General features: G+C 47.1%; 1 protein-coding gene across 1 annotated transcript; it reads left to right on the top strand.

Annotated features, from left to right (window-relative positions):
• The first annotated feature begins 10,286 nt into the window (after positions 1 to 10,286).
• POU4F2 (POU class 4 homeobox 2) lies at positions 10,287 to 12,491 on the top strand. The gene is made up of 2 exons (XM_081208448.1): positions 10,287 to 10,819; positions 11,392 to 12,491. Exons 1-2 carry the CDS (start codon positions 10,547 to 10,549, stop codon positions 12,328 to 12,330), a joined length of 1,212 nt encoding a protein of 403 aa, XP_081064574.1. The 5' UTR covers positions 10,287 to 10,546; the 3' UTR covers positions 12,331 to 12,491.
• Positions 12,492 to 16,967: the final 4,476 nt, after the last annotated feature.

Genomic DNA, 16,967 nt, shown 5'->3' with positions numbered 1-16,967 from the left:
GTTTTAGGCACTCACACAGCCATGACCAAATTTTGGGACCAGTGAAAATAGCTTTGGTTTAGAAATGCTTCATATCACAGTACAAAACAGCTCTGTATGACTGACTGAAGCAAGAGACTTGCCTGTAATGGAATGGATGCCTTAAGCACTTACTTTCCAGAAGAGTGTAATCACCTTATGATCATGTAATTGTGATGCTGTATAATTAACTTTCAATCCTTCTGATATGGATGATTTCCATAATGTTCAAAATTATTTTCTGCCGTCTTTTAATTATGTTAATATTCATCAAAACCTAATAATATTTCATTCATTAGGAACTGAGTTGAATGTAGAAGGGGCTGTACATACACATTGTGTATGATTTGTTTCTCCTGATTTGCCAGCTCTGGGTGCCCAGTAGATGGGATGACTGGTTAAATGTTAAGTATCAAGTTAACAATTTTGGCTGTATTCTCAGAATGCTGCCAAAGGATGTTGGAGCAAAGTTGTTTGTTTGTTTGTTTGTTTGTTTGTTTGTTTGTTTAAATAGAAATGCTGGGCTCAATACCTGCATAAGTGCCCTGCCATCTCCTCTGGAAGCAAGTCCAGTTCCTTAACACTGAATACAGTTATAATTCCTCACTGGAGGAGGAAATACCATGTGCTCAAAGGAACACCATTACAGATTATTGCTTAATATTGATTTCTTTAAAGAAGAGCCCCTGATGGAAGACAGTTTTCTTAATAGATGGGAGAGGGCTTACAATATCAAGATCACGGTTTTGGTCTTGGGCTGGATGGAGGCCCCAAGATAAAAACCATATGCCCCTCCCCATTTTTCCAGTTAAGCTTGCACAAGTAGGCATGGTGGTGGGTACCATGCCCCTTTCACTTGCTTCTGAACATTTATATAGACTTTAGTTCCAGGTGACTACAGTTTGGAGCGTGCCAAGTCAGAAAGACAGTTGGAGGGAAGGCTATATAGGTTACTTAGGAACCAATAATGGCAGGACTGCCACCTTCATACCCACCTTGTGCACTTGAAAGTTTCTGACTGACTGCAGTTGGAAACAGGGTACCATTCTGGATGGCCCCTAGGTCCAGCAAGCCTCTCCTTAGGCAGTGTCTACACAACAAAAGCCTGCAGGTTGGTTTGCTGTCAGCAGAGTGCTGATAAGCAACCTAGTTATGCAATCTGAGCACTGGTGGAAGAGGGTTGTGCACTAATACACAACATCTGCCCCCAATGGTAGCTCAGTTTATCCCTCTGCTATTCGTTGTCTCATCTGCCATGCTGGAGTTGGAACTCCAAGCAGTGGAGACACATACAATCTAAATAATTCCTCGGCCTAACCTGTCTTTCAGTATTGCCAGATTCACTAGACTGTAATGATGCACAGTTTAAAAGTGGAACGATTCCAACTAAAATAGCACCTTGTTCTGTCTTTGTTTCATCCATGCCAGGACACTGCCCAGACCTATGTTAGCTAAAAGGGATAGGCATGTTGGATATGTTCAAAGGAATCCTCAGCTATATCGCCTGTGTTTACACTGATGGTCCACGGGTGCCTTAGAAATATATGAAATAAATAAATGCATGGGGGTTAATTAGGTCACAGAGCCAAATATTATATATATTGGCAAAACAGGTAAGAAACTACTTGCTCTCCTGCCTTAGTACAAACTCCCTGAGCACAAATGTATTTTGAATGTGTTGACTGACACATCTGCCTGACACATAGCAGATGAATTGGAAGGATTGTCCTGACCCTCTCAACTACTGAGATATATCACAAATAAATTAGGGTGGCAGGTTCTTCACTTCCCACCAGTCCAAAAGATCTCAAGTTTCCCTTGGTGCTTTGGGTTTTCCCTAATGCTGAACTATATTATGCCAGGTTTGAGGGAAAGAGATTAAGCAGGAATAAGAGACTGTAGGACTTGCCCACCTTGACATATGGGATACCTCATCATAAGAAAACAGGAAGAGTCTTGGTGTATCAGACCAAAGGCCCATCTGGTCTAGCTAGCATCCTGTTCTCACAGTGGCCAATCAGTTGCCCCAGTGGGAAGCCCATAAGCAGGACCTGAATGCAACAGCATTCTCCCCACCCATGGCTCTAAGCATGGTTATTCAAAGCCATATTGTCTCTGGCAGTGGAAGTAGAAAGCAGCCGTTATGGCTTGTATATTCCATGAATTCATCTGATCTTCTTATGAAGCCACCCAAGTTGGTGGCCATCAATACCCTTTCCACTTTTATCCAATTCAGTGCCCCAATCACTTTGTGGGTAGTTTTTACACAGTACAAATTCACAGAGAATAATTCTTGTAGGAAAAGGTCTACATCCAAAAGAGAATGATGGGAGCACTATATGCATTGTACATGTTGTCAGGGCTTCTTCTCTATAAGGAAATTTATGGAACTCAGTGGGTAAAGAATGACAGCAATGCAGCAATGTCAGTACTGATGTGCTCCCTCCATGGGTGAGACCAGGGTTTATGAAGTGATTGAAATCTGGGCAATAGCTTACTGGAAAGGTTTATACAACTAGGAATCCAGAATGCATCTTCACCTACAGAAACAAGGCCAATACAAGACTGTCCCTTCTCTCCTCTGCATCTCTTAGAGAAGCAGGGCAATCATTGTTTCTATCTGATTCCTGATTAGCAGTTTGCTCACATCCCTTCTCACGCTAAGCATATTCCACTTTCTTTGTCTAAGGTGCTGAATGGCTATGAATAGTAAGGACAGACTATCTTTAATTATTTTTTAAATTATTAATGGTTTTGTTAGATCCTTTCACTTTTTACATTATATTTTCACTAATGTGAGTTAAATAAAAATCTACTTGATGTTTCCAGGGAGTTTCTTCCCTCCTTTCCTCCCATGCATTTTTCATCTTTTCATAACATCAGTTCAAATTCTATGAGCCATAAAAGTTGGTTTGTGACTCTGAGCAGCGGATACTCGGGTACCACTGATGAATGCAAGAGGGGCTGGGCGATTTGGGGGACTGCTAAAACACACACACCAATACACAAACCGCGATTCCAGCTCATAGCACCGGTTTGATGGTCTTCTTTCCACAGTCCGAAAGAATGTACTGATCGTTCTCTTGCAAGCTTCGAAACTCCCTATCACCACCACCAAACTCCCGTTGAGGCAGAGCCTCAGGTCAGGGATATCTAGAATGCCAGAAAGTCAGAAAGGAGTTTAAAGGAGCCCACTGTGTTTCGCAGGGCAGCGAGCTTTCTAGTCAAACAAAATTGGTTCTACAGAAGACTTCTTTGGAACCCGAAAGCTTGCACTGCCCAGCAGTCTGACTTCTCCATCCTCGGAACCGTTTGGATGTCTTTAGACTGTCTCACTCCCTGTCGAATTCCTAAGCAAATGAAAAGGCTGCCAAGAAGAATAAGTAAAACAGACTAGCGGCTAAACTGAAATTCCAGCATAGGGAAGAACCATATATTTGGTGGTAGCCGCGGCGGCGGGGGTGTCCTCTGTTAAAAATCACTTTTATTTTATCTTTTAGTTATCGGTGAGAAATACTTTAGTCAAGTGCTAAGTGGCTCCGTAAACAAGAGCATGTAAATACTCCCTAGGATTTAGAATGAAGTCCAGTAACCAGTAGTTTACAAATCCAGCGTGTGTTGTTGTTGTTGTTGTTGTTGTTGTTGTTGTTGTTGTTGTTGTTGTTGTTTGTGTGTGTGAGAGAGAGAAGGCACCAAGTTTAAATGCATACAATTCAACGCAAACTCTCCCCAGAACTCCCGGATAAATTATGCAGAGGGATTTCTGGATTTCTTTCAAGTAATTAAGTTTCGATTTCTTGCATTTCTGTTAGTGCCAGGAAGCACAAGGCGCCACGGATTGCAAAAAGCTTCATTGATTGTTCCGTGCCTTAAGTTTGATTTCGTGACTTGACTTAACTTCGGGAAAGGTACATTCACCCGCCAGGGGGAAGTCATCAGGGCACTCCGCTCCCACTGCCCCGCCCCTGGTAAGGGAGTCGCTCAGCTTCAACGTGAGAGCGCCTCTGAACTCGGAGGAACTTGCTTCAGGGCAAACGTCAACAGGAGGACGCTGTAAACGTTGAATATGGCGAAGGTGCTTATAGGGAAATTTGCTCAGGAAGCGGGGGGGGGGGGTTGGCGGTTGGTCCTTCATACCTGGATTTTGGCTGCAATTTGAGAAGGTAGATATGAGGAGTAACAAAAACACAGGTGAACTCGTCAGTGTTTAGAGATGGCAAAATAATTTCAGTAATCTGAACTCTGTCCAGGGAGACTAATCATTACGGGTTTCAGTGTAGATTAAATATTAGCAGAATTTATTCCTTATTTGGCACCTTACAACACGATTCTATGTTTACTCAAAAGTAACCGGCACTGAATTCAGTCGGACATAGTCCCAAGTAACTGTACGTGGGACTACAGCTGTGCAGTGCAATCCTATGCATGTTTATTTGGAAGCCCCACTGGGGTCAAGTTTACAGCCAAGGAAGCCTGCATAGATTAGAATTGCAGATTTAGGCTGCAATCCTAAACACACTTCCTTTGAACCCAGTGGGACTTGCATCCGAGCATAATTAATGTGTGTATAACTGCTTCACAACGTCTTCAAAACCTTCCCAGAAAGTCTGTGAAATAGATCGCGATTATACCCATTTATCAGCAGGTGCTCCGAGACTCACTTTGTGGCTCTTCCCACGGCTGCCCAAAAAGTTCATGGCAGACAAAAGTTCAAACATGAGCCAAGTCCCCCCACCCTCTCTGCCTTGTTGACCATTTCCTACTTGTAAAGGGGGGGGGGGGGAATGACCTGCCCGGGAACCTCCAGTGGACCCAATGCTCAGCTATGAGCTTGAACTCGGACCTCTCCAAGTCCTGTTCAGATCGCAGGTTCTCAACAGGAAGCGGGGAGCTATTCTAAGCGAGCCTTCGGATTTCCATGCAGAACCAGCAGAACAGACAACGAACAGCTCATTCCTGTTTTCTCGATCTCGGCTATGTTAGGGGTTGGTATCCTGCGAGGCAACACTTGACCTGAACAAGGTCCGCTCGGTGCTAGTATAATATTCCAAGTTGTCTTCAGGTAACAGCACCTTGAGAGGATGATTCTGGCCTCAGCGTGAACCGGCGTGTTGGCCCAGGTGGTTCTCTTCAGGATTACTCCTGTTTGTGTTTTGTGTGTGTGCGCGCGCAAGGAAAGGAGGGAGCGAGGCGGATCTCCTGCGGGTTGGAAGGTGGTGCGCTTATTTGCTCTCGTTTCGCACTTGCCAATAGGAAGAGGGAGCGCCGGTCGCGCTGCGCTGTCCAGGGTCCTGAAGCTCCTTCCGAAGTTCTCCCTCACGCCAGGCAGAGACTCCCGAGCGCAGCTCTGACTCTTTCACTTAACCAGCCAGTAACTGTCATCACCTGGCAGCCGTGCCGCGCAACATTCCTCCCCATAGGATTGCCGGTGTTAGGCAAAGAAAACGAGCAAATTATTTGAATAAATCATCTCAGAGCAGGTTTGTTGACTGGGAAAGCCGGGCTGAGCGGGGTGGGGGGAGGCAGCGGCGGAGGAACATTCCCGTGCACTAAAATAAAACTGGAGGTGCTAAGCAATGTGTGTTCATTAATATAAAACAGGGAGGGCATCGGACAGCCGCATTTTCGATAAATAACTGCCCTGGTCATAACCGAACTCTCTATTCCTTGCTGAAAAACAAAGGCAGGACTTCCTAAAGTATAGCCTGCATCTTAATGGATTAAAATTTCATCCGGCGCATTAGGTTCGGTAAAATATGAATGTGTTGCTTTAAATTTTAATCATAAATCAGAGCAGGGATACATGAGAGGCGACAGTGATTTCTCCCCAGATGTCTGCGTGGGTCAGGCAATGAAAGGGGGACTCTAATTTTATTTAGGCAAGTCCATTTGTGCGCAGAGCCTGCAGGAAGACTAATGGCTTTGGAAGGCTTGCGAAGGCAGCCTTGCGCTGGTACCCGAGGGCTTGACGCTGCTCTGGGACAGCTGCATTTCACATCTGTCTGAGGCCAGTCGGTGGCAGAAGCTGCTGCTAGACAAAGAGGCCTCCAAATCCAGAAGCGCCCAAAGACTCTCTGATGTGGGGAACCCAACCTAATTTCCTGCTTGGCGTTTAAAAATAATAACATCTTCAACATGCAGAACAACATATTCCTGTTGGAAGGCAAACTGTTAAGTCGTGAATACGTCGTCAGATCAATACCAGTCAGGTTCATGATGAGACAACAGTCGCCTCTTTAGACCTCCGAATTCTCCTACAACTCTGTTGTCTCATGACTATCCAAGGGAACCTTTCCCAAGCATTTGACATCCCATCCAACGAACAATTTCCCACTGATCTTAGAGAGGCCAGGAGTCAGGACTCGACCCTTTCACAGAGGTCAAAGTGCAAACTACAACATTACATTATATGGTGCGCATCTATTCCAGAGTATTTTGTGGTGACTAAGAGATTTTAAAATGTCTGGTGCAAGGTTAGCACCTTGTTTACGTTGTCCGCTTTTGCCTGACTTTTGTCACATGGGCTTGAAGGAAGCTATATGAATGGTGACTTAGGGTTTTTGTTTCTTTCTATGTGTTTTCTCACAGAGGAAAAAGGGCTTATAGCTACATATCAGAACTACAGACGAATCTATGTTTAATGACAAGAGTTCCATTCCCGAGCAGAATTGGGCGGCTTAAGTCTCATTTGCTTCAGTAGGATTTGTCCCCCCCAACGATACACAGGATAGCAGACAATATAGGTCACATACTGTTGAGGGGAGAAGGTTTTGCTGAAAAGAGCGTGAATGACTAATCTACATTAGTATCGCGGATTTAGTAATTTCCCTTCTGCCCAGACCTTTGGAAAAGGAGGCCTTGGAGACTGCAGTGTTTAAATAATCTTAGCTAAACGTAGCACCAAACAAACTTTGCCCACTTATTTCACGAGTGTTCCCTTTATTTCATTAATATATTATAATCCCTTATTTACCATAGGAAGTGGTGACAAGTGTTTAGCATTTTGGAGATCAGTTGTCAGTTGCTATTAAAATCAAGATTAATTCATATTAACGATATGCATTCTCAGTTCTCCCATGTGACAGCATACATTAAAACAACTAGTGCAAGTAATTAAACCCAATACAGGGGGTTAAATATTTTTAAAAGAGGGTTTTTAAACTCAAAGTTCACTTGAGAGCTAAGTATTAAATTGAGAATGCCCTGTTAATTATCTGTTAGAAAATTAGAAAATAATTTGATTTGAGGTCTATTTGGCTGATTTGTGGGAAGCATAATTGTCCTCAGCCTTTGTTTTTAATTTTTAATAGTATCCTGAAATGCAATGTTAAACAGCTATTGCTTGCTTAGGATTCCTCGACCTGTAACACAAATATGGAATATGACTGGCCAATCCAAAGGCTGATGGCTAGAGAAACCTGCTTTCCACCTCTGCCCTTCAACTGTCCCTTGTAAACTTCTTTCAATGAAAATACAAAAATATTATCTACAGATCTTTTTATTAGGCGTTTGAGATGCTCAATAGTTTAGACTAATTAGACAAGCCAAAAGCCTTTTGAAGATTAAGCAAATTGGACAACCCTTGTTAATTAGAACATAATTTAAAGTTTGAAATTATATCACTGATGAAGTAGCCTAATTAGTATGACGATATGTTAATGGCCTACCGAGACAGCCCTGTGGAGGGCTGACATGAACTCCTTAAAGGCTTGCAAGAATCTGCTCCCTTTCTATGTTGCCATTAATAAAAGATTTCTATAGACTTCAGCCTTTCAACGGTTACATACAATTTATAGTACACACAATGCATTAGCCCATAGTGCTGCTCCGTGGTTTGCTCTTTTTTTTTTTTACTATTATGAAAACTAATAAATTCGTCAAGCTGAATTAAGCATACAAATCAGATGAGGCATAACAGATTACATATTGAAGCGCTGTGTCTCCCGAGCCTAAATGAAATTTCAATCTAATAATTCCTTCCTGGCCCGGCCATAATTTGTTTAGAGATGTTGTTCCACTCCTTTCCAAGCGCTGTTCGCACAATAATTAAATGATACTCAAGCTTTTAACTTTGATTTATTTCATTTCTCTGAGCTGGCGACAGTGAGAGCTGATACAATGGATTTTTATTATTATTATTATTATTTCCCTGAAAATTACGAAGCCTATCGTTTGGGGTGAGAAACCTGCTGGAGCCGCCTAGTGTAAAATTAAGGCACACAAAAGGGCCAGCTGTATTGAAATAAGTCACTCAGCAGCCTTCCCCCCCTCTCTTTTACACACTCACCCACCCACACCTATATATATTTTAAATATGAAACCCATCCATCATAAAACTGACAGAGCCAAGGAACTGGCTGGGCTCAGAACATCATGCGGCTTTGGGTGGCACTAAGATGCCGGATTGCAAGAGGTGAAAGAGGAGGATGGTCTGAACATTTGGGGGCATCTCCTCCCCCTAGTGTCACGCTAGCCTGGAGAGGCCCATGGCACCCGTGGAAATCCCACGTGGAACTCCTGCATGAGGCCAAGCGGGAAAGCAATGGCACGAGAGAGACAGGCTGCTGGCTGGCAGGGAGCAGAGCCATCAGCTGGTTCCAGGCTCTGCTCTGCCCCGCCCTTCGCACCCCCTCCAGCAAGCAGCTCCTCCTCCCGCAGCGCCTGGCCCCTGAAGGCGGGCAGCTTCATCCAGCCTGCAGAGTGCGACGCAGGAGACGGCAAACAAAGGTGATGGTGCGGGGGAGCGACCGAGGGGAGGCGACGGCACCACCCTCTGGCACGCGCCCACTTCGGAGGAGGAGGAGAGCGGCACAGGATTCCAATTCCCAAGAGCCACCGCGGCAGGATAAAAACCAGGCGCCAGCGGCAACTCAAGGGAGTCGTGCCAGTTAGTCTCTGGGGTAGCGGGTGTGTGGCGCGGGGTGTCCTCCCGCTGCACCTGCGCAGTGAAGTCTCTCGGGGCAAACTGCCTCCCCCCCCCACTCCGCGGTGGCTAATGAATGATAATAACTCGAATGGAAAGGCTTTCACCTTTCTCCAGACCCCTCCTTCCCTTCGCTCTCTCCAGCCCCCTCGCGACAATATTGCAACAGCCCCAACCAGGGAGCTGCCTCAACGTATGAACACAAGCCAAGGGAGATAGATACGTTAGATTATATTCACACACTCTCACAGCCCTGCTCTATGGACTCCGCACAGAGGCAGAAAAAAGCGCAACCAAATACTGTATGTCATCTACATACAACTATAGTAAACACTTTTATCCGTCCCACAGAGCTCACCTCCCAGGACAGTAAAGTTCAATCCACATCTCTCTCTCTCACAGAGACACACAAATACACACACATTCTGCTATGCTTCGAAACAGTCCGCTCTCTCCTTCGTCTTTCAGCCCCTCAGAAAGGACCACGACGTGGCCTCACGGGGACCCCCGCTCTCTCCAGCAACGAGGTCTCCCTCACTTGCTCTCCACAGGACATTTTCTCTCGCACTTTTCCACCCCGTGTCCCCTCACTCACACACTTACCCTCCCCTCTCCACACATCATCCTGCCAACATATTTGTGATGATAGATCCCTTTCAGGTTCCCTCTTAGCATTAACGTCTAATATCTATCTCTATCTCTCTCACACGCGCAGCTCATACAATCCCTTGCTCCCTTCTCCGTCTCCCTCCTCGCGCTCCTCCAGCCCCTCGCTCGGCAGTCACACACGCGCGCGCTCTCTCGCAGGACGCATGCGTCTCGCCTTGTCAGCCCCGGCTTCGCCCGCGTCCAATGGGCGACGAGCAGAGAGAAACAGAGGGAGACAGAAAGACTCGCTCAGCCCAGTTACGCGGAGGTCTCGCTGGCTCGCGCTCGGCACCTGCCAGGCCAAGGTGTGCCGCAGCCCAGCGCTGAGGCGGCGTCCCAGCCGCCGGGGAAGGAACAATAGGGCGAGGCTAGAGCGCTCCTCCCGCCTTTTTTCCTCCCTCTTTTTGCTGCTGGGCGGGCAGGGAGGGGAAGCCGGCGGCGAAGAAAGAAGGCAGCGCTTCGGGGCTCTTGCTCCAGTTTGAGCAACAGCTGCCGGGGCTCCAAGCTGAGGGAGGCTGGGCTGGGCGGGGAGGGGGCTTCTTGGGGCGCCGGGAGCAGCGGAGGGCGGGCGGGACGAGGGGCTTCTGGCGCTTCAGGGGGAGGCGCTGGGGAGTGGAAGGAGGGGCGCTGAGGAGAGCCGAGGCAAGGAGGACTAGCAGGGAAGGGGCAGGAGGAGGAGGAGGAAGGGACTTTCCCCAAAGAGTTGGGGGGCGTCCTAGTGACAAGGCAGCGAGAGGGGGGGGCAAGGCGAGTAAAAAGCCAGCGGCGAGGCGGCTGAGGGGGCAGTTTGACGGCGGAGAGTGGCGAGAGGAAGAGGCTTCGCCGAAGGGGCAGGCAGAGGACGCGAGAGCCGGCGAGGCGCCTCAGTCTGACGGGGCGGCGGCGGCCGCTGAGGCAGCAACTTCTCCTCGCGCCTTTTCCCGCCTCTTCGCCTCCTCGCCTTTCCCGCCGGCCACCATGATGATGATGTCCCTCAACAGCAAGCAGCCCTTCGGCATGGCGCACGGAGGTGGTGGCGGCGGCGGCCTCCACGAGGCCAAGTACTCGGCCCTGCATTCCGCGTCGCCGTGCACCTCGTCGGCGGCCGCCTCCGTGCCGTCGGCCAGCTCGCCCAGCATCTCCAACGCCGGCAGCGGGGGCGCGGGCGGGCGCAGCAGCGCGCCCAGCAGCACCACCAGCAGCAACAGCACCTCAGAGGCCCTGCGCCGCGCCTGCCTGCCCACCCCGCCGGTAGGTCGCTCCGTCGCTCCCGAGTGCGGGAAGGGTGGAAAGGGGGCAGCCCAGGCGCCGGCATGTTTATTTCATGGCCAGGCAGCAAATCAACCCCGCGCGCCTCCCGCCCTCCCCAAACCCAGCGCAGGCTTCCAAGGGGCTGCCATGAATTTTTACGACCTGCGATGCTGCTGCCGAGCCGGGCTGGGAGGAGGGGGGGGGGGAAGCGTCAGAAAGAGAGAGAGAGTTAGAGTTGCCTGACTGCCCCCCTGCTTCTTTCCCCTTCTTTCTGCCCTCGTTGCTTTCCCACTTTCTCTTTCCTTCTTTCCTCCCTCTTCCTCTTCTCTGCCTCTCTCCCTCCCTTTTTCTATACATTTCTTTTTCCATTTTCCTCTCTCTTTCCAGCTCTCTCTTTCCCCCTATTTCTATCTCTCTTCTCTCCTCCTTTTCTCTTTTCATCTCTCTCTCTCCTCATCCCCCCCGCCTCTCTCTCTGAGCAGGGCTGAGCTGCCTCGGATGGCACCCCGAGGAGCAAGGAGGCGAATTCCCTCTTGGCAGCAGTAATGTGTGCCTTCTATTTGCAATTGCAGAGCAACATCTTCGGCGGTCTGGACGAGAGCCTGCTGGCCCGCGCGGAAGCCCTGGCTGCGGTGGACATCGTCTCTCCCGGCAAGAGCCACCACCACCACCCGCCGCACCACAGCCCCTTCAAGCCCGACGCCACCTACCACACCATGAACACCATCCCGTGCACGTCGGCCGCCTCCTCCTCCTCGGTGCCCATCTCCCACCCCTCTGCCCTGTCCGGGAGCCACCACCACCACCATCACCACCACCACCACCACCAACCCCACCAGGCGCTGGAAGGGGAGCTTTTGGAACACATCACGCCGGGGCTGGCGCTGGGTGCCATGACGGGCCCCGACGGCTCGGTGGTCTCCACGCCGGGCCACGCTCCCCACATGGCCAGCATGAACCCCATGCACCAGGCAGCTCTCAGCATGGCCCACGCTCACGGGCTGCCCTCGCACATGGGCTGCATGAGCGACGTGGACGCGGACCCGCGGGACTTGGAAGCCTTCGCCGAGCGGTTCAAGCAGAGGAGGATCAAGCTGGGGGTGACTCAAGCGGATGTGGGCTCGGCCCTGGCCAACCTCAAGATCCCCGGGGTGGGATCCCTAAGCCAAAGCACCATCTGCAGGTTTGAGTCGCTCACCTTGTCCCATAACAACATGATTGCCCTCAAGCCCATCCTACAAGCCTGGCTGGAAGAGGCGGAGAAATCGCACCGGGAGAAGCTCACCAAGCCGGAGCTCTTCAACGGCGCAGAGAAGAAGAGGAAACGCACTTCCATCGCGGCTCCGGAAAAGAGGTCCCTGGAAGCCTACTTCGCCATCCAGCCGCGTCCTTCCTCGGAAAAAATAGCGGCCATCGCGGAGAAACTGGATCTCAAGAAGAACGTGGTTCGGGTCTGGTTCTGTAACCAGAGACAGAAACAGAAACGGATGAAATATTCCGCTGGGATTTAGAGTCTTTGGAAACCTTTCTGCTTAGAAATTTTTTAAAAACCCCAGAAAAGTAAAATAATAAGTAAACACTAACATTGCAAGGAGACTTTTCCACTTCGATTTCCGGAAGAGAAAGGAAGAGGCCAGAGTTCATCAAGAGGGTCAGACTGAGACACACACACACACACACACACACACACACACACACACTGAGAGAGAGACTTTGACTGGAGAAGTAAATTGTCAAGTTGAGAAAGTTGGCAGCAGAAATAATTGGACTTGAAAGCTCAGACTTTTTGAGCAGGCATCAAAGACAGACTGATTGTGTGAAAGCAGATAAGAAATCTTTATAAAGGACCGAAGACGTATCAAGTAAGAGTTGTTTTTATTCTTAAAGACATCGTCTTTGTTCAGATGTAAGAGTACCCTTTGCAGCTATTTTTCAGGAAAAAATAATAAACCGATTAGAGAGACTGAAACTTTAATCTAGAGTTGAAACTTATACCGTAAGAGAGGCGTCTCAAAAGTATTTTGATTTTTTTAAAAAATAAGATGGCAGGTTTTCTGCGATTACACTGCATATTATAAATATATATATATTTTTACTGTGGCTATTATCTGTTTCCTTCTCTTAAGTGATAATGTGGAAGGAAAGCGCTGATCCTGCTGTGTTCACAGATCTTTTAAGAGCTATTATTAGATTACTGCCAAACAACCCCTTGTAAATTATTGATTTATCTCTCTAGTAACTTCATTTTGTGCTCATCCTAATTAATTGCACCTCTTTCATCAAAGTCTAGATAAAAAAAAAGTTAAAAGGAAAAAAAGTATGGTTAGTGTAAATTCATTATTTTCCGTTGGTTGGTAGCGTTTACGAACTTTAAACTTTTTATTACTATTTAAGGAGGAATCCTTTTGGCCATCTGTATATTTTCACCTGAATTGAAACTGTTTCTCCAGCAAATATTTGTAAGGCGTTCTCACTCTATAGTGGCTGTCCTGCGTTGTTTGTGTAGAATGACTCACTTGTCCAAGGAGGTATTTGTTGACTGCGTTACATATTTAATGGGGGGATTCCCCAGATCGTCCCCACCACACGCTGCTTAAAAAGACGCCCCTTGAGTAGGCGACAGGGTGGTGGGTTCTGTTGCTTTTAGATTTCCTTTCATCTAAGTAGCTATCTGTTCTAGATTTCAACGCTATTTCTCGTCAGTGTTCGGGTCTCCTAGTTACTCTTTATTTCCTTTGATTGCTAGAGGGTGTTTTTCTCTCGCTTTTGCATTATTTTCGGAGGTTTTGTTTGTAGAAAAGCCAAAACGATATTAGGGAGAGCAAAGGAGAGCGAGAGAGATCGGGCGCGCAAGAGATAAAAAGGGAGAATGCACTGTTTGTAAATTCACATTGTTCGGTACAACTCTTTTGAAACAAACCCTCCCCGAGGTACTTAGATTGTGGTACCGTTGTGTATTGTAAATAATTCATTCAGAATTGACGCACATACAGTTATATTCTTACAGATTTCGCTGCATTGCTGTTATGTTCGAAAGGCTCTTTGAAATCCTACTTCTGTACATTATGACGATTTCTTTGGTTTTGTTAATAGAAAGTTTATTTATTATGGTAATGTATTGATTTATTTAAAATGTTGTTGAATTGTCTTTCATTAAAAAAAAGATTTTAACGTTTTATTGACAAAAAACCCTGTTTCCCGAGTTCCTTCCCCCCACTTCCCCCCTCCTCATTTTAGATTGTGTTATTGAATTTGAACTCTTTCCAAAATGCTACAGAGACTTGTAATTCGAACTCACTTCTTTGGAAACAGATTTCACTGGAATCAGTGGGACTTACTTTCAATTCATTGGGTTTAGGATCAGCTAGTCAAGGTATGAGTTATTTCTTTGAGTAGCCCTTTCTATTGACCCAAAGTATTTCAAACTCCTGGCGTGTATTCAGACTAGGAGAGAACCACAGATCTCTGTATTGGCATTTATTTTCTGGACCTTGCAAGGATTACGTTATTGCTTTCCTCCTGCGCATCGTATGTAAATCTATAACATTTCCTTGATGGGCTTCAGTGTATTGTGGCTGTAGATAGCCAGATTGCAAAAACCAGGGGCATGGAAAATGACTATGGCGCTTAGGGACTTTGGAAGGGAGCTATTCAATTAGCCCGTCTTCGTAGCTGGACTCTGGGAATGATGAGGAGGGCAGGTTGAGTCCCCAGAGCTCAGCGCCACCACCGCAGTGCCAAGCGCATAAGCAGCAAGATCAAGAGACAGACAGAACCGGGGAGGAGGAGAGGAGAGAGGGGGTGAAGAAGAAGAAGAGAAAGGCTTGCCCGCTTATTTGTCCTCATTTCCTGTACTGCTTAAAGTGCTTCAAAGACATGCGGGGGTGGGGGTGGGGGAATCAGCTGCAGCATCACAGCTAAACAAATCTAACCAATAGCGGAGCCAAGTTTCAAATGTAGGCTGCTGCAATCCTAAACAGACTTAATACGAAGTAGGCCCTACTGAACACAGGCTACTTTTCGAATGAAAATGCACAGGGTTAGGCAGGTTAGGAGTGCAGAGGTTTCTACAAGATGTTCAGGTGGAGAACTTTTCATGTGCTCCTAACCTAGAACAAGACACACTTCTGTGGGAAGACCGAAGACGCCCCAGGGAAAGATCTGAAAAAAAGACAGCAGATTTTCTTTCCCTAACCCCACCACCCACAGACAAACCGCTGCTGTAGCTCCCCTTGGGTTTGATAAGCGGCCACGAATTGCCCCGGATCAAGAGCTAAATTTAAATGATGCCATGCGATCAAAAGATCGCCCAGAAGGAGCTATATAAATACCCGACAGAACTATGCTGCCCTGGTAAAGAACTAGCAGCCCATAGAAAGCTTTGTATCTGGTGTGTTGTGTCTCCTTGGAATCAAACCGAGGTGTGCAAATTGGCAACCTTATTGCCTAAGGAGACACGTCTTTGATGTAGCGAGTTTGAATGGGGGCGGGAGGGGGGAGCTGTTTTCTGCTGGAATTTTAAGGCTCTGGTGAGCTTATCTACATCCCCCCTAAAATGGTGTTAGGGTGATAACATGAAGTCTTCTTGTCATTGCCATTGTGGAGCCGGGTCTGTGGCCTATGAGAGACTGGTCTGTGAGCAAAAAAAAAGGTTCCAGTATTTTTTTAAAAAATCTTTTATTTGTTTTTTTTACGTACAAAAGTTAGCGAGTGGAAACAGCCTCACCACCCTTCCCTTTCCACCCTTTCTTCCGCCCACCTTTGATTTTTCGGTGACAATGATGATATTGCCACTGCAGCCGATCTGCTCCCTGCCGCCAGTGCTTTCAGCACCAAGGACAGCTCCTCGGCGCTCTCTTGCTCTCAGTTCAATCTTGCCAGTTTGCCAGAGGCTGTCTCTTCCCTTTCACAGAGGGAGACAGCGAAGAAGAGAGAGGCAATGAGAGAGAGAGAGAAAGAGAGGGGGCGGCGGAGTGAGCTGGGAAGGAGGGGTGGGTGGAGGAAGGGAGATGAATGTGGCAGCTTTTTGCTACTGGGACTCAGCAAACTAAACGAAGTTTCATTTGATCTTAGAATATACGCTCACGTGCGAACCTACTGCAAATACGTTTAAGAAAACAAAATACCGAGAAAGGGGGAAAGATTTGCAACGGAGGCGCAAAATATTGGCAACGAAGCCACTTAATATTTTGAGCTGACACAAATCCATAGGCTTTGTACATATGACAGAGAGAAGAATAAAGGGCGCTACCCCCCACCGCCGACAATACAAGAGTTGATATCTCGTTGCTGAAATGATGCATCATATTATAATGGTGTAATTTCACCATTAATCGATCAAATAAATCTTTCTTCGCGTTATGTTAATTCAGAGCCCTATTGCTTCCAAGCACAAAGTATTTCTCTTTCATTTGCTTATTAGGTGTAATCAGGAAGGCATTCGAAGGAACTGTGTTTTCCTTGATCTCTTGTTTTTCTATGAATGCAGGTTCCTTGCCTGATAAACTGATACAGACCAAAAAAAACCCTGATTTTGTTGGCTACAGTCTATTTCGATTTTCTAGAAAGTAGCGGCATCTGACGCTAAAAGGAAGAAGTTAGTCGGTTCTTTGTAACGCCACCTTTTAAGATTCGCCTGTCGGTACCGAAATATTATTATTGATACACTTTGAACGGCTAAGAAGTGCTTCCTAGGAGGCCTGATAGTCTTTCAATCAAAGCAGATGGCCCATATGCTGAGAGATATTTTTGACAACACTCAAAACGGCACAGCAGTTGCTGCTAGGGATAGTTGTTAAGACACGGAAATATGATCCCGGGGATGGTGTTGGCTGAGGTAGTGGACACAGAAAGTATAGATTGGAGTTGCGCACACACTTAAAAAAAAATTAAAAAAGCGAACCAGTGCTTTGGACAAAGCGTTCTGGAGTTTCATCTTTATTGGCAGACAGCTTCTGTAATAGGGTTCCATTTTTCTCCGTTTCCACGTTAGGTCGATCAAAAAGGACACACACACACACACACACTTGATGGGGGTGGGGATTGTCAACAAAGAAGCAGAACTTCAGTGCGCATTCTCTCTGTCTAGAACTGAGTTTTACCTACACATTTCTGCTCCAGTTGATTCTTTAACACTGAAAGCTAAATC

The sequence above is a fragment of the Podarcis bocagei genome (genome assembly GCF_964188305.1).
Source record: "Podarcis bocagei genome assembly, chromosome: 9".
Lineage (NCBI taxonomy): Eukaryota > Metazoa > Chordata > Lepidosauria > Squamata > Lacertidae > Podarcis > Podarcis bocagei.
The sequence above is the reverse complement of the archived record's forward strand: the minus strand, read 5'-3'. Positions and strand labels throughout refer to the sequence as shown.

Coding starts and splice junctions, on each gene's coding strand:
- POU4F2 (XM_081208448.1), top strand. CDS start 10,547: ATGATGATGATGTCCCTCAACAGCAAGCAGCCCTTCGGCATGGCGCAC. Junction 10,820..11,391: donor CCTGCCTGCCCACCCCGCCG/GTAGGTCGCTCC, acceptor TTGCAATTGCAG/AGCAACATCTTCGGCGGTCT.